At 45.4% G+C, this 18,588-nt stretch overlaps 1 protein-coding gene across 2 annotated transcripts in view; it reads left to right on the forward strand.

The window, feature by feature from the left end:
- LOC140718649 (A disintegrin and metalloproteinase with thrombospondin motifs 7-like) overlaps positions 1–18,588 on the forward strand; it is a 193,526-nt gene that overhangs the window by 92,260 nt on the left and 82,678 nt on the right. For both annotated transcript variants that reach the window (XM_073032672.1, XM_073032673.1), the window contains 2 exons: positions 2,494–2,627; positions 16,142–16,262. In XM_073032672.1, the coding sequence (XP_072888773.1) occupies positions 2,494–2,627; positions 16,142–16,262 (255 nt within the window). The remainder of the gene's footprint in view (positions 1–2,493; positions 2,628–16,141; positions 16,263–18,588) is intronic.

Raw genomic sequence — 18,588 nt, forward strand, 5'->3', positions numbered from 1 at the left:
CTGATCATACACAATCAGTACCCCGTTCCTGCCCTCTCCCCATATCCCTTGACCACGCTATCTATAAGAGCTCTATCTAACTCTCTCTTGAATGCATCCAGAGACTTGGCCTCCACTGCCTTCTGGGGCAGAGCATTCCACATATCCACCACTCTCTGGGTGAAAAAGTTTTTCCGCATCTCTGTTCTAAATGGCCTACCCCTTATTCTTAAACTGTGGCCTCTAGTTCTGGACTCACCCATCAGCAGGAACATGCTTCTGTTTAGGAATTGTGTCCATTGTGTCCAATCCCTTAATAATCTTATATGTTTCAATCAGAGATCCCCCTCATCCTTCTAAATTCCAGTGTATACAAGCCCAGTCGCTCCAATCTTTCAACATATGACAGTCCCGCCATTCCGGGAATTAACCTTGTGAACCTACGCTGCACTCCCTCAATAGCAAGAATGTCCTTCCTCAAATTTGGAGACCAAAACTGCACACAATACTCCAGGTGGGGTCTCACCAGGGCCCTGTACAGCTGCAGAAGGACCTCTTTACTCCTATACTCAATTCCTCTTGTTATAAAGGCCAGCATGCCATTAGCTTTCTTCACTGCCTGCTGTACCTGCATGCTTGCTTTCATTGACTGATATACAAGAACACCTAGATCTCATTGTACTTCCCCTTTTCCTAACTTGACTCCATTTAGATAGTAATCTGCCTTCCTGTTCTTGCCACCAAAGTGGATAACCTCACATTTATCCACATTAAACTGCATCTGCCATACATTTGCCCACTCACCCAACCTGTCCAAGTCACCCTGCATTCTCATAACATCCTCCTGACATTTCACACTGCCACCCAGCTTTGTGTCGTCAGCAAATTTGCTAATGTTACTTTTAATCCCTTCATCTAAATCATTAATGTATATTGTAAACAGCTGCGGTCCCAGCACCGAACCTTGCGGTACCCCACCGGTCACAGCCTGCCATTCCGAAAGGGACCCGTTAATCGCTACTGTTTCCTGTCAGCCAGCCAATTTTCAATCCATGTCAGTACTCTGCCCCCAATACCATGTGCCCTAATTTTGCCCACTAATGTCCTATGTGGGACTTTATCAAAAGCTTTCTGGAAGTCCAGGTACACTACATCCACTGGCTCTCCCTTGTCCATCTTCATAGTTACATCCTCAAAAAACACCAGAAGATTAGTCACTGTCCTATTGTGCTTTCATTTGTCCTGCTGCTACCGAGAAGCGTTTCTCTTGTCAAGAGTCACTTTGTCACTTTATTATTTCCTGGCAGTCACCTTGTGTACAGATACTCCTGCACCGATCGTCACTTTACGTACATACAATCAGTCGATGTACAGTATATAATGGGGCAGCACAGTAGCGTAGTGGTTAGCACAACGCTTTACAGAACCAGCGACCCGGGTTCAATTCCCACCACTGCCTGGAAGCAGTTTGTACGTTCTCCTCGTGACCGCGTGGGTTTCTTCCGGGCCCTCTGATTTCCTCCTACAGTCCAGACATGAAACAGTCGGCAGGTTAATTGGTCATTGTAAATTGTCCATGATTAGGCTCGGGTTAAATCAGGGGTAGTTGGGCAGTGTGACTCGAAGGGCTGGAATGTCCAATTCCACACTGTATCTCAATAGATAGATAGATAACTGATCTCTTGTGTATATACAGCCACCATCAACTGTTACTTGTACATTGTGTTTTATTGGATTGCGTTTATAGTTACGTTTATTGCGTTTTATGCTTATTGTGTTTTTTTATGCTGCAACAGATCCGAAGTATCAATCATTTTGTTCTCCTTTACACTTGAGTACTGAATAAGGACAATAAACAATCTCACATCTTGAATGGTTTCTTTTGAGCCTGACACTCGGACTCAGCTGATCTGAGATGCTAAAATTAGCCTGTTGCTGATTTCCTGTGACGCACAGGTGGAAATTCTGGGGAACGTTCAATTTTATTTTTGCTGAAATCCGTTTTTTTCAGAAATCCGAGCTCTCAACTCTGCGGCGAGGTCCATGTCTGACCTCTCTGTAGCTTCGGTGCCTGTGGGAAGTTCCACAGGTTTTGCTTTCGAATCACAGAGTGGGTTATGCAGCAAGGAAACAGGCCCTTTGGCCCAACTTGCTCGTACTGTCCAAGCTGTCCACTCGAGTTAGTCCCATTTACCCCTCGTTGGTCCTCACGAAGGGGGCATCGATCATTAAAGTCCCTCACCATCCCTCACCCATCACTATGGAGCCTGTAAGCTCTCTCTGTGACTGAGTGGGTTTCCTCCGGGTGCTCTAGTTTCCTCCACATTCCTAAGTCCTACAAATTCATAGGTTGGTTAGCCACACAGGTATATTGGGGTGGCACAGCTCTTTGGGCTGAAAGGGTCTGATATCACGCAGTACCTCTAAATAACAAATAGTCTTACTAAAGAAATTGCAGTAAGTTGAGTGACTGGAGTTTATTTGACTTTTCCCATGGTGTGACTGTGTCTCCAGTTAATCCTTGTGAGCTACACTGCCGACCTGTAGAAGGCTATTTCGCAGTGAAGATGCTGGATGCCGTGACTGATGGAACTCTGTGCTTTGAGGGGAACACCAGCCGAGACATGTGCATCAATGGAATCTGCAAGGTACAGTTTAGTTACAAGGCTAGGAGTGTATAGTATCCATATGGAGCAACATACTGGGACCTCATTGGACAATAGAGTCACATGGGTGTAATGTGTCCATATGGAGGAACATGCTGTTCATTCAGTGTATATTTATTATGGAAGTGTGTGTGTGTATCGTATATGTCAGCACATACAATCCTGAGATTTGTTTACTGGCAGGCATTAACAGTAAATAGAAACACAATAGAATCAATGTAAAGCCATATACCACAGAGACAATCAACCAGTGTGCAAAAGACAACAAACTGTGCAAGAATAATGAATAAATAAATAAGTCGATAGATAGATAGATAAATAAGCAAGCAAGCAAGCAATAAGTACCGAGAACACACATTATCGAGTCCTTAAAAGTGAGTTCACTGGTTGTGCAAACATTTCAGTGTTGGGCTGATTGAAGTTAGCCCCACTGGTTCAGGAGCCTGATGTTTGAGGGGTAATAACTGTTCCTGAAGCTGGTGGTGTGAGTCCTGAGGCTCCTGTACCTCCGTTCTGATGGCAGCAGCGAGGAGAGAGGAAACACAAGGAAATCTGCAGATGCTGGAAATTCAAACAACAACACACACAAAATGCTGGTGGAACACAGCAGGCCAAGCAGCATCTATAGGGAGAAGCGCTGTCGGCGTTTCGGGCTGAGACCCTTTGTCAGGACTAACCGAAAGGAAAGATAGTAAGAGATTTGAAAGTAGTGGGGGGAGGGGGAAATGCGAAATGATAGGAGAAGACCGGAGGGGGTGGGATGAAGCTAAGAGCTGGAAAGGTGATTGGCGAAAGTGATACAGAGCTGGAGAAGGGAAAGGATCATGGGACAGGAGGCCTCAGGAGAAAGAAGGGGGGGGGGAGCACCAGAGGGAGATGGAGAACAGGCAAACAACTAAATATGTCAGGGATGGATTAAGAAGGGGAGGAGGGGCATTAACGGAAGTTAGAGAAGTCAATGTTCATGCCATCAGGTTGGAGGCTACCCAGCCGGTATATAAGGTGTTGTTCCTCCAACCTGAGTTTGGATTCATTTTGACAATAGAGGAGGCCTATCAGAATGGGAATGGGACGTGGAATTAAAATGTGTGGCCACTGGGAGATCCTGCTTTTTCTGGCGGACCGAGCGTAGCTGTTCAGTGAAACGGTCTCCCAGTCTGCGTCGGGTCTCACCAATATATAAAAGGTCACACCGGGAGCACCGGACGCAGTATACCACACCAGCCGACTCACAGGTGAAATGTCGCCTCACCTGGAAGGACTGTCTGGGGCCCTGAATGGTGGTGAGGGAGGACGTGTAAGGGCAGGTGTAGCACTTGTTCCGCTTACAAGGATAAGTGCCAGGAGGGAGATCGGTGGGAAGGGATGGGGGGGATGAGTGGACAAGGGAGTCGCGTAGGGAGCGATCCCTGCGAAAAGCAGAAACGGGGGGGAGGGAAAAATGTGTTTGGTAGTGGGATCCCGTTGGAGGTGACAGAAGTTACGGAGAATTATACATTAGACCTGGAGGCTGGTGGGGTGGTAGGTAAGGACAAGGGGAACCCTATCCCGAGTGGGGTGGCGGGTGGATGGGGTAAGGGCAGATGTGCGGGAAATGGGAGAGATGCGTTTGAGAGCAGAGTTGATGGTGGACAAAGGGAAGCCCTTTTGTTTAAAAAAGGAAGACATCTCCTTCGTCCTGGAATGAAAAGCCTCATCCTGAGAGCAGATGTGGCGGAGACGGAGGATTTGTGAGAAGGGGATAGCATTTTTGCAAGAGACAAGGAGGGAAGAGGAATAGTCCAGGTAGCTGTGAGAGTCTGTAGGCTTATAGTAGATATCAGTAGATAGGCCGTCTCCAGAGATGGAGACAGAAAGATCAAGAAAGGGGAGGGAGGTGTCGGAAATGGACCAGGTACATTTGAGGGCAGGGTGAAAGTTGGAGGCAAAGTTAATGAAGTCGACGAGCTCAGCATGCGTACAAGAGGCAGCGCCAATGCAGTTGTCGATGTAGTGAAGGAAAAGAGGGGGAGCATGTCTTGGGTGGTGGGGATCCCTGATGATGGATGCTGCCTTCCTGTGACTATGCTCCTTGTAGATGTGCTCAATGGTGGGGAGGGATTTACCCGTGATGGACTGGGCCATATCCACTACTTTTTGGAGTTTTTCCTGTTTAAGGGCTTTGGTGTACTGAGAACCTGTTGGACAGGAGAATCACGTGGTATACAACAATAATGGCACTGACTAGAACAAGTATTTGCCAGGAGCTGGCAGACTCTGTATGGATTAGAATTAACATTATATTCTGTCACACTCGATTTTGCATTTTGTTGTTCCCGGGTGGCATGGGAACATAGCTGTTAGCATAACCCTATACAGTGCCAATGATCCGGGTTCATTTCCCACTATGCTCTGTAAGGAGTTTGTATGTTCTCCCTGTGACTGCGTGGGTTTCCACCGGGTGCTCCGGTTTCCTCCCACAGTCTAAAAACTTAACAGGTTATTGGTCACATGGATGTAATTGGGCCAGAAGGACTCGTTACTAGATTACATTTTCCCTTGTACTATGAGTACAGATGTGATGAATGAACTATAGGGATGGCACACAAAACAAAGTTTTTCACCATACCTCTCTACGTGTGACAATAGTAAACCAGATTCTCGGTTTAAGATGCATGGAACACTAATTATATCAAACAGCATCGATGGAGAGAGGAGCCGAATCTGTGTTTCAGATCATATATTGGTTAATCCTTACAGTTACTAATAAACCACTGCCTCTTTTGTTGAGGTAGATAAAGTCAAAGTAAATTTATTATCAAAGTATTCACCCCACTCCTTGGAAGTTTTCATGTTGTGTTGTTTTACAACATTGAATCACGGTGGATTTAATTTGGCTTTTTTTGACGCTAATCAACAGAAAAAGACTTTTGTGTCGAAGTGACAACAGATCTCTACAAAGTGATTTAAATTAATTACAAATATAAAATACAAAATAATTGATTGCATAAGTATTCACCCCCTTTAATGTGACACACCAACTCATCACTGGTGCAGCCAATTAGTTTTAGAAGTCACATAATGAGTTAAACGGAGATCACCTGTGTGCAGTCAAGGTGTTTCAATTGACTGCAGTAAAAATACACCTGTGTCTGGAAGGTCCAGCTGCTGGTGAGTCAGTATCCTGGCCAAAACCACACCATGAAGACAAAAGAACACTCCAAGCAACTCCGCAAAAAGGTTATTGAAAATCACAAGTCATGAGGTGGATACAAGATAATTTCCAAGTCACTGAATATCCCTTGGAATTCAATCAAGTCAACCATCAAGAAACGGGAAAAATATGGCACAGCTGTAAGTCTGCGTAGAGCAGGCCGTGCAAGAAGGTGACGTGAGGGAGGCCACCAAGAGACCTATGACAGATCTGGGTAGGTTACAAGCCTCTGGCTGAGATGGGATATACTGCGTATACAACAACTGGTGCCTGGGACTTCACCAGCTACAGCTGGCAGAGAGAAAGCCATTGTTGGAAAAATAACTCGCGTGAAATCTCAGCTCAAGTTTGCCAGAAGGCATGTGGGAGGCTCTGAAGTCAGCCAGAAGAAGGTTCTATGGTCTGATGAAACTAAAATTGAGCTTTTTGGCCATCAGACTAAATGTTTGGTGTAAGCCATACACCACACATCATCAAAAACACACCATCCCTATGTGAAGCATGGTGGTGGCTGCATCATGCTGTGGGGATGCTTCACTGCAGCAGGTCCTGGAAGGCTTGAGAAGGTAGAGGGTCAAATGAATGCAGCAAAATACAGGGAAGTCCTGGAGGAAAACCTGATGCAGTCTGCAAGAGAACTGTGACCTGTGAGAAGATTTTTTTCCCCCAGCAAGACAATGACCCCAAGCATAAAGCCAAAGCTACACAGGAGTGGCTTAAAAATAACAAAGTTAATGTCCTGGAGTGGCCAAGTCAGAGTCCAGACCTCAATCCAATTGAGAATTTGCAGCTGGACTTGAAAAAGGGCTGTTCACTCATGATCCCCTGCAGTATGACACAGTGTGAACAGTTTTGTAAAGAAGAATGGGAAAAATTTGCAGTGTCCAGATGTGCAAAGCTGATAGAGACCTATCCACACAGACTGGAGGCTGCAAGTGCTGCCAAAGGTGCATCTACCAAATACTGTCTTGATGGGGGTGAATACTTATGCAATCTATTATTTTGTGTTTTATATTTGTAATAAACATAGATCACTTTGTAGACATCTGTTTTCATTTTGACATGAAAGAATCTTTTTCTGTTGATTTGTTTCCAAAAAAAAGCAAAATTAGATCCACTGTGATTCAATGTTGTAAAACAATAAAGCATGAAAACTTTGGGGGGGAGGGGGCAGCGAATACTCTTTATAGGCACTGTATACGTCACCAAATACAACCCGAAGATTCATTTTCTTGAAGGCAGAGGAACACAACAGAACTAATTAAAAAACTACACATAAGTACTGACAAACAACCAATGTGGGAAAGAAGACAAACTGTAGAAATGCAAACAAAAATCAATCTGAGAATATGGATTGTAAAATCCTTAAAATGAGCCATAGGTTGTGCAATCAATTCAGTGTTGAGGTGAGTGAAGTTATCCACACTGGTTCAAGAGCCTGATGGCTGAAGGATATTATCTGTTCCTGAACGTGGTGGTGTGAGTCCTGAGGCTCCTGTACCTCCTTTCGATGGCAGCAGCGAGAGGAGAGCATGTCCTGGATGGTGGGTGTCCTGATGTTTGTTGCTGCTGTCCTGAGACAGCACCCTGTGTAGATGTGTTCCATTGTAGGGAGGGGGCAAATGTTTGAAAGATTGAGGAGTTGGGATGACAGATTGAGGGTCTGAGACCAGCATAGATCTTCTTGAGGTCTCACATGGAAACCTTATTAAAACTTATCAAATGGTGAAAGGCCTCAGCAGAGTGGATGTGGAGAGGATGTTTCCTTTGGTGGGAGAGTCTAAGACCAGAGGACACAGATACAGTGGATGTGGAGAGGATGTTTCCTTTGGTGGGAGAGTCTAAGACCAGAGGACACAGATACAGTGGATGTGGAGAGGATGTTTCCTTTGGTGGGAGAGTCTAAGACCAGAGGACACAGATACAGTGGATGTGGAGAGGATGTTTCCTTTGGTGGGAGAGTCTAAGACCAGAGGACACAGATACAGTGGATGTGGAGAGGATGTTTCCTTTGGTGGGAGAGTCTAAGACCAGAGGACACAGATACAGTGGATGTGGAGAGGATGTTTCCTTTGGTGGGAGAGTCTAAGACCAGAGGACACAGATACAGTGGATGTGGAGAGGATGTTTCCTTTGGTGGGAGAGTCTAAGACCAGAGGACACAGATACAGTGGATGTGGAGAGGATGTTTCCTTTGGTGGGAGAGTCTAAGACCAGAGGACACAGATACAGTGGAAGTAGAGAGGATGTTTCCTTTGGTGGGAGAGTCTAAGACCAGAGGCCACAGATACAGTGGATGTGGAGAGGATGTTTCCTTTGGTGGGAGAGTCTAAGACCAGAGGACACAGATACAGTGGATGTGGAGAGGATGTTTCCTTTGGTGGGAGAGTCTAAGACCAGAGGACACAGATACAGTGGATGTGGAGAGGATGTTTCCTTTGGTGGGAGAGTCTAAGACCAGAGGACACAGATACAGTGGATGTGGAGAGGATGTTTCCTTTGGTGGGAGAGTCTAAGACCAGAGGACACAGATACAGTGGATGTGGAGAGGATGTTTCCTTTGGTGGGAGAGTCTAAGACCAGAGGACACAGATACAGTGGATGTGGAGAGGATGTTTCCTTTGGTGGGAGAGTCTAAGACCAGAGGACACAGCTTCAAAATAGAGTGGTGTCCTTTTAGAACAGAGGTGAGGAATTATGGCAGAAGTTGATAGATTCTTGACTGGTCAGGGAATAAAGGGTTATGGGGAGAAGGTGGGAGATTGGAGCCGAGAGGGAAATGGATCAGTCTTTTAAAAATGGCAGAGCAGACGCGAAAGGCCAAATGGCCTCATTCTGCTCCTATTTACTAGCCGTGCCTAAATGTGTTTGTGAATGCTTTACACAGGGAGTTCTATTTGTATTCAGGTGCATCAGTAATGTAATAAATAGCTTATTTCTGGTGTTGCAATATTAATCCAGATGGCTGGCAGGCACCCAGAATGATTGAAATAGTTTATGGCGTGCTATTAATTTGAAATATCAGCAGTGTATTTCACTTGGACATTTGCTCTGGCAATCTGGGCAATGTCTGTCCTTTCATCTTCTAAGTACTAGGAGTCTATTTGCTGGTGGTGTTGGAGTAAGGCCAGCATGTTCAGTACAACTCAGAGGCAGATGCCCACAGTCTTGGCCTCAATTGAAGACAAAAGAAGAAAGGTTTGTCTTGGGTCCACACCACCCAGTAAAGGAACAGTTATTACACTTCAACCATTAAGTTCCTGAACCAACATGGACAACTTCACTCACTTCAACACTGAACTCATATTCTCAGCTCTCTCCCCCTCCCCCTCTCCCCCCTCACTGCCCCTCTACCCCCTCTCCTCCCATCTCTCTCCCTCCTCTCCCTCTCTTCCCCCCACTCTCTCCTCTCTCTCTCTCCCCCCTCTCCCTCTCTCCCCTCCCCCCACCCTCTCTCCCCTCCCCCCACCCCAGTCTCTCATTTTAATTTCTTATTCTTTTACACTTTGGATGTCTGACTTTGTTTATCTGTGGATTTTTTACTGTAGTTCTTTATGTTCCTGTAAATGCCTGCAAAGTGACTCTCAAGCTGGATATGGTGACATATATGTACTTCCGTTACAAATTTACTTTGACCTTTTTGAAGTTTCCGTAGCACCTTTCACAGCCTCAGGAAGTTCCAAAGTGCTTCATGGCCAATAAAGTGTTTTTATTGTGCCGTCCCCATTGTAGTTTGGAACGATGCCACCCTGTGCCCAGGAAAAGCAATGTCACAATGGCAACTGATGCTACAGCTTCCAGACCGCGGAGTTAAGATCCGGCCTTTTGACTTACTGAACATTTGGGCTCTAAGACGTCTTTGAAAGCTTTATAATTAACAACTTGAAGATTCTGTTATTGAACGCAGTGACTGAAGGGCTGGAATACTTGGGGACTCTTTGCTGAAGAGGTTGAAACCTGCTTTAATTTTTAGACAAGTGCAGATGAGATAATGCCGGCAGTTCCGTAAGTCAGACCCCATTAACAGGACGCTGTTGGCCTGAAGGTTGACTCTGTTGTGCACATTCATAGATCAGATGCATAAGCCAGGATTCAGACAGATAATTGCCCCTCTCTGTGGCCTGCAGCCTGCTCGGATGAGAAAGTTCGTTCATGCTATTGTATTCCAAATGAAGCGATATTTTGCCATGAGCTGGGTTGAGCTTTACAAAGTGGATCTTTGTTTAGTGGGACAAAGACAATCAAAACAGAGGCTGAATGCAGCAGCTGGATTGGAAAGACATTCCTGCCTTGTTATGACACCTCCTCTGTTAGATAAATGACTCTTGACTCAATCCTGTGTTGACAGCATGTCCAATATATCCTCAGTATAGTGAACAACAGACAGCCAGCGCATTAGCTTAACACCACTGCTCACATCAGAACCCAAAACTCATGATTGTTTAATGTAATTTTCAGTGTATAAGTGTAAGGGAGAATACGATAACTGTCACTCAGGATCTGATGCAACACAAAACACAATGAGATAAAGAAAACAATAATAGAAAAACACAATAAATACAGTCTTGTGCACAAGTCTTAGGCGTGTATGTGTATATATATATATATATCTATCTATCTTGCTTTAGACTTTTGTGCAGTATTATATTTGTCAACGTGGAGCAGAGAGCGAATTTGTAAATCTGGCAGGAGCAGCGGATGTTGAGAATAGTGAGGGTGGAGCTTCGCAGGAGGGGTGTGGGACAGGTGGCAGAGGAGTACCAGGGCAGGGAAATGGCACAAGTACAGACATACCCAGCCCTGAGGCTCCAGGCAAGATCATTTGATCCCAAACAATTGGTTTATTGATCATTACAGAATATCTCTCTGGTGCTTCCCTCTCCCTTCCCCTTTTCCCAAACATGATTCCCCTCTCCCTGCCCCCTTCGTACTCTCAGTCCACAATAGAGACCCATATCAGAATCAGGTTTATCATCACTCACATATGTCATGAACGGCAGCAGTACAGTGCAATACATAAAATTACCACAGTAATGTGCAAACGTCCATTTATTTGTACTTTTGCACATTACTGTGTAATTACATTAGAATCTTTGAACCTTTGAAGGTAGTTTATATACATCGATTGTATGTACTTAAAGTGACAGTCGGCACAGGAGTGTCTGTACATAAGGTGACTGACAGGAAATGATAAAGTAGCAGTGGTGGGAAGTTTATCTTGAAGACACTCAGAGCCTCAAGATAACGACGAGACAAAGAAACCCTTATTTGTTTCTCTGAAGAAGTAAAGCCACTTGGCCATTTGATAAGATTGGATTTCTACCCTTTGTCTGCTCTGCCACCAGATCCACTTATCCCTCAATTATCCTGGTGCCCAGCAACTTAATCAATATTAGCCCTGAATAAATATCAGCCATTGAGAATTCCAGAGGCTTGGAATGAAGCAAGTTCTCCTCATCTCATTCCCAGAGAAGGTTGTCACACCAAGAGAGCAATGTGTTTTCCATGTTCTATAATTTCAGGTACAGGATTTGCCCTCCGGGAATGAGATGAGGAGAACTTGCTTCATTCCGAGCCTCTGGAATTCTCAATGGCTCAATCCTATGTCCAATAAATCTTCAGTATAGTGAGCCATATTTTTATAAACACCTTCCACACTACCTGAACGCTGCTGTTCATATTTTGTTGAAAACTTGACACAATATCATTCCATTTGCCAACCAATGAACCCTGAAAAGAGGCATTAAGAGGAAAGACTTTGTCCTTGACACAAGAGATTCTGCAGGCGCTGGAACTCTTGTGCAGCACAGCATGGTAGCGTAGTGTCAGCACAATGGTAACAGTAGAGGAGACCCAGGTTCAATTTCGGCTGCTGCAATCTGTGAGGAGTTTGTACATTCTCCCCATGATCTCGTGGGTTTCCATTGGGCGATCCGGTTTCCACCCACAGTCTAAAGATGTACCGGTTGGTGGGTTAATTGTCATTGTAAATTGCCCCATGATTAGGCTTGGGTTAAATCAGGGGATTGCTGGGCAGTGTGACTGAAAGGACCAGAAAGGGCTGTTCCCACTGTATTTCAATAAATAATAAATAAAAATAAAAACTGCTGGAGGAGCTCAGCAGGTCCGGGAGCATCTAGGGAAACAAATAAACAGTTAACTCTTCGGGCAGAGACCCCTCTTCAGGACTCATCAGGTCCTGATGAGCAAGTCCTGGGTGAAGTCCAAAGTTGGAGGCCTGATGTCCGTGTGTCTGAAAATCCGGGACAAGTACTAGAGGCCTGTCTCTGCGAGTGGGTGGGTGGGTGGGAGAGGGGATTGTCCTCTTGTCGCATTATGTAGCTTTGTTGTTTCTGTTTGCGTTCTTCTGATGAAGGTTTTTGGTGCTGGAATGTGGGTGACACCCATGGGCTGCCCACAGCACCTTCATTCTTCACCCCCTGAGAGAATATGGCCGGCAGTACAGACTCCCACAAACCCATAACTTCTGCAGTCGGGAACCTCACCCCCTCGGAGGGAAGTAAAAAAAACACTAGTCCTCGTCGAGGGATCAGCAGAGAGCAGTTTCAAGTTGCTGGGTGTCAACATCTCTGAGGGTCTATCCTGGTCCCAACATATTGTTGCAGTTACAAAGAAGGTACGACAGCGGCTGTACCTCATTAGGAGTTTGAGGAGAGTTGGTATGTCACCAAAGACATTTGCAAATTACTGCAGATATACTGTGGAGGGCATTCTAACTAGTGTAACCATCTGGTATTGTGGGGTGGGGCCACTGCACAGGATCAGAAAGAGCTGCAGAGAGTTATGAACTCTGCCAGCTCCACTAGCCTCCACAGCGTTGAGGACATCTTCAAAATGCCATGCCTTAGAAAGGTGACGTCTGTTATTAGGGACCCCCATCACCCAGAACGTGCCCTCTTCTCATTGTTACTATCAGGGTGGAGGGTCAGGAGCCTGAAGAGAGACACTCAGTGATTCAGGAACAGCTTCTTTCCCCTCCGTCATCTGATTTCTGAATGAACCCTCAGTAATTTTTCACTCATTCTTCGCACCTACTTACTTAATTTTCTTTTTTATATATACTGTACTTATTGTAATTTATCATTTTTTTCCATTATGTATAGCAATGTACTACTGCTGCAAAAATAAAGCAAATTTCATGAGATATGCCAGTGATTTAAACTGATTCTGATTCTGAATCTGATGTAATGAGTTGTTTGTGTGGGGAGCCGGAGAGCGTTGGGCTCTGAGGTTTATCAGAGCACCTGAATTGGTTAATTGTTGTTTAACTAAAGTCGTTAATGGTTTAGAGTTCCTTGTGTTTTTCTCGAGTGATTCGATCTTTGTTATGCAGAGCCCTGGCGCTTTCTGTTATGTTACGCCTCACGGTGTTGGAATTCTTATGGATAAATTCTGGCCACTGTCTCTTCATTGGAGTCTGTCTTTCCTCCATACTTGGGTTCTGACATTCCCAGCGCACATCGTGACAAGCTTGACCTGTGATAATGGCTCTTCCGTGATTACTGAATCTGCATGGATTCAGAAGTATTTTACAGTTGTAGGCTCGAGCATTAGGTAGGCTCACCTTTATTCTGTGGTCCACTGTGCTCTTCTTTCAGATTTGCCTTTTTCAGTTCTTTTGCCGTTTGAATTGAATTGACTTTTTTTCTTACAACCTTCACATACATGAGGAATAAAAATCTATATGTTACGTCTCCGTCTGAATCTGCAATGTGCAATCATAGTAATTTATAATTATAATAAATAGAACAGTCAATGTAACATAGAGTACACTCAGATCAGCGTGAGTTCATCAGTCTGATGGCCTGGTGGAAGAAGCTGTCCCGGAGCCTGTTGGTCCTGGTTTTAATGCTGTGGTAATGTTTCCCGGATGGTAGCAGCTGGAATAGTTTGTGGTTGGGGTGACTCAGGTCCCCAATGATCCTTTTTTTCACACCTGTCTTTGTAAATGCCCTGAACCATGGGAAGTTTACAACTACAGATGCGCTGGGCTGTCCACACCACTCTCTGCAGAGTTCTGAGATTGAGGGAAGTACCGTTCCCGTACCAGGCAGTGATGCAGCCAGTCAGGATGCTCTCAATTGTGCCCCTGTAGAAAGTTTTTAGGATTTGGGGGCCCATACCAAACTTACTCAACCGTCTGAGGTGAAAGAGGCGCTGTTGTGCCTTTTTCACCCCACAGCTGGTGTGTACAGACCACGTGAGGTCCTCAGTGATGTGGATGCCGAGGAATTTAAAGCTGTTTACTCTCTCAAACCCAGATCCATTGATGTCAATAGGGGCTAGCCCGTCTCTATCCTCCTGTAATCCACAATCAGCTCCTTTGTTTTTGCGACATTGAGGGAGAGGTTGTTTTCTTGACACCACTGTGTCAGAGAGATGACTTCTTCCCTGTAGGCCACCTTGTTATTGTTTGAGATAAGGCCGATCAATGTAATGTTGTCAGTAAATTTAATTAGAAGATTAGGGCTGTGGGTGGAGACACAGTCATGGGAGTAAAGGAGGGGACTCAGTATGAAGCCTATCACCTATCACCGTTTGCACCTATTACCTCATTCTCACTTCTCCAGTTTCACACCTCCTCCCCACCCCCCCCCCCCACCACCTGCCTACCTTTCCCCTCTCATCTGGATTTGCCTCTCACCTACCAGCTCATGTTCCTCCCCTTCCCACCACTCTTGTTCGAACCTCAGCTTCATATGTCACATGAACACTCTACGTTTGTACAGTGAAATGCGCTTTCTGTGTCAAATCAAATTAGCAAGGACTAAGATGGGCAGCCGAGTCGTGTCGCCACACTTCTGCCAATGTAGCATGCCCACAGCTCACTAAACCTAACCGAGTGTCTTTGGAATGTGTGAGGAAGCCAGAGCACCCGGAGGAAGTCCACAAGGTCACGGGATTTGAAGCCCGATCCCACAGCAGGTGCTGTAAAGCGATTGCACCAACCGCTGTATTACCAGGCTCCCTTACCCGTCTCCGTCCAAAATGCTGACTCTCCGCTCCCCTCCAAAGATGCTGTCCGACCTGCTGAGTTCCTCCAGCATTTTATGTGTGTTGCTTGAGATTTCAGCATCCGCAGAAGTGAAATTTTAAATTTAAAATAATCTGGCTCACGTCTCCGTAATCAGAACTCCCTGTGTTTTCTGTATATCCAAGGCCAGAGTTCAGAACGTTTGGGGCAGGTCACAGAGCTTATTAACTTGGAGGATACAGTTTACAAGCAGCCAACAACTGCCCTCCAAATGACCCCCTGTTTTACAGGAACTCCTGAATTAGCTGCACTTGTTAATTTTCACGGCTTTCCCGTGGGAGTATAGAGCAACCTCAAAAAACAGGCCAAGATAACAGTTAATGTTCTGCTGTGACCATAGTAAGTGGTTCTTGGACCTCTCTTTGGTTGTCACGTTGTGCTCTATATGCAGATCTATATTTTCAAGTATTAATCCATAAGATGTAGGAGCAGTATTAGGCCATCTGACCCATCGAATCTGCTCCACCATTTCATTATGGCTGAAATTTTCCCCTCTCAGTTCCAATCTCCTGCTTTCTTTCCATTTCCCTTTATTCCCTGACCAATCAAGAATCAATAAACATCTGCCCTAAGTATACCCAGTGACTTGGCCTCCACAGCAAATTCCACAGATCCACCACTCTCTGGCTAAGGAAATTCCTCCTCATCTCCATTTGAAAGCACACCCCTCTATTTTGAGGCTGTCTCCTCTGGTCTTAGACTCCTCCACCAGAGGACATGTTTGAGTTAAGGCCAATCAATGTAGTGTCGTTGGCAAATTTAATTAGCAGATTGGAGCTGTGGGTGGCGACACAGTCATGGGAGTAAAGGAGGGGAGTAAAGAATGAGTCTGTTCACTCATTTCCATTGATGCTGCCCAACCTGCTGAGTTCCTCCAGCATTTTGTGTGTGTTGCTCTGGATTTCCAGCATCTGCAGACTTTCTCGTGTTTCCAGTTTCTATTTATTATTAATTTATGTATCAATACAGTGCGGAGTTGGCTATTTGAGCCATAATGCCGATTAACCTGAACCTAATCACTGGACAATTTACAATGACCGATTAATCCACCGTGAGAGGAAACTGAATCACCCTGGGGAAAACACACGCATTCCACCGGGATGACTTACAGACACTCCTTACAGAACAGTGGAGGAATTGAACTTATCGAAGCCCAGATCTTGGTGCTTAGTGATTAGTTGCTAATCTTTTTAAAAATTTCTTTAAAATTAAAAAAAAATGATGCTGAGTCTAAATTTTGTTTTTCAGAATGTGGGTTGTGATTATGAAATTGATTCCAATGCTGTGGAAGATCGATGTGGAGTCTGCCAAGGCAATGGCTCTGCCTGTGAGACAGTGAAGAAGACGTTCAATAAGAGTGAAGGTCTGGGTAAGTCCATCCTGATCTTGTGCCTGTGTGTTGTATCTTTCACCCGACTGAAACGATTAGATTTATAAGATTAGTTTTATTTGTCACCTGTACATGAAAACATACAGTGAAATGCATTGTTTGGGTCAAATCAAGTCAGTGAAGATTGTGCTGAGGACAGCCTGCAACTTTTGCCATGATTCCAGCGCCAACACAGCAAGCTCACAACTTCATAACCCTGACTGTACGTCTTCCTGGAGCACCCAGAGGAAACCCACACGGTCATGGAGAGAACTTACAAACTCCTGACAGACAATGGCGGGAATCAAACCCTGATTCTTGCTGTAAAGTGTTATGCTAACCGCTACACAACCGCGCCCGACCCACGGTCTTCCCGAGAGAGATGCGAATATTTACTCTTTAAGTAAATTAAGACTATGATCAGCACATTGTTTGACCATTGGAAGTCAAAGACCTCAAAAAAGACTTTTTTAAAAAAATTTTTTATGGGACCTAAGAGGTCACAGGGAATAGGCAGGAGTTGGAGTCTAATGTAGAACTTAGAATAATACAGCACAAGCCCTTCAGCCATAAGACCATAAGGTATTGGAGCAGAATTAGGCCACTCGGCCCATTGACTATTAAACTAGTGACTCCTAATTATAATAAACCATTCCGTCTGTAACCCTCCGTTCTCTGCATATTCTTGTGAATATTGAAAAGGCTCTTAAACACTCCTATTGATTCTGAGGGATGACGAGCTGGGGATACGTTTCTACCAAAGGAGGTGTAAGGTCTCCTTCCGTCCGCTAGCCTGCAGGTCACCCTTGGGCGAGGTGTAGCACCTGCTTAGCCCCCTCCCTCCACCCCCACCAATCAGGGTGACATGAAGCCATGGGAGCAGGTGGTGGATGGTTGTACGAGCAGCCGGTGCACATCACAAGTCCTGGTTATGCGACCACTGACACCAGGCAGACAATCTCTGAAGAGTATTGATAATGGCTGGCGTCACCTATCTTGTAAAGACACTGCCCAGAAGAAGACAATGGCAAACCACTTCTGTAGAAAAGTTTGCAAAGAACGGGTATGGCCATGGAAAGACCGTGATTGCCCGCGTCGTACAACATGGTACATATTGATGATGATTGTATCTGCCTTCACCACCACCCCGGGCAGCACGTTCCAGGAACCCAACACACTCTGTGTAATGAAAGACTTGCCTTTCACATCTCCTTTTAACGCTTTCCACCTCTCACCTTAAATGCATCTGCTATTAGGCATTTTGAACCTGGGCAAAATTAACATATTTCGTGATGACACAGAAGAAGGCCACTCAGCCCAGATTCCCATTTCCCTCAGAAGTGGTCGAGGCGGGTGCATTTGGGGCATTTAAGGACCATTTCGATAGGTATGTGGAGGGGAGGGGCCAGGAGGTGTAGGGGCTGAACGTGGGCAACTGGGACTGGGAGGGACGATGCCGTGGTCAGCATGGAGCTGATGAGTCGAAGTGCTTGTCTCCATGCTGATTGACTCCGTGGTTCTACACGTCTGCACAGGTGCAGTGAAAACCGTACCTGCAGCAGCACCGCAAGAACTCTGCATCAGACAAGCAGCGTTCGTACGAAAAGCATAAGCATCGATTAAACACAAGGAAGAACACAACCAGAACAAAAAACAAACCTGTCCATGGTGTTGCTCAGGTGCAGTGATGAGCGTTGTCTCGGTTTGCTCAGTAACCGAATGGTTGACGTGAAGTAGCCGTTGTTGAACCTGCCGGTGTGGGACGTCAGGCTTCTGTACCTCCTGCCTGATGGTACCTGCGAGATGATTCAGGATCTGGAAGTTGGAGGGATTCAGCAGGTCGGGCAGCATCCATGGAGAGGAATAAACAGTCAATGTTTTGTCCTGAGACCTTTCATCAGGATTGATGAAGGTCTCAGCCTGAAACTCCGACTGTTATCCCTCTCTATGGATGCTGCCTGGCCTGCTGAGTTCCTGCAGCATCTTATGTGCGTTACTCTGCATTTCTAGCATCTGCAGAATCTCTTGTGTTTAGGATAGAAACACAGAAAACAGGTGCAGGAGTAGGCCATTCGGCCCTTCGAGCCTGCACCGCCATTCAGTATGATCATGGCTGATCATCCAACCCAGAACCCTGTACCTGCTTTCTCTCCATACCCCTGATCCCTTTAGCCACAAGGGCCATATCTAACTTCCTCTTAAATATAGCCAATGAACCGGCTTCAACTGTTTCCTGTGGCAGAGAATTCCACAGATTCACCACTCTCTGTGTGAAGAAGTTTTTCCTCATCTCGGTCCTAAAAGGCTTCCCCCTTATCCTTAAATT

Source organism: Hemitrygon akajei, chromosome 30, assembly GCF_048418815.1.
Source record: "Hemitrygon akajei chromosome 30, sHemAka1.3, whole genome shotgun sequence".
Lineage (NCBI taxonomy): Eukaryota > Metazoa > Chordata > Chondrichthyes > Myliobatiformes > Dasyatidae > Hemitrygon > Hemitrygon akajei.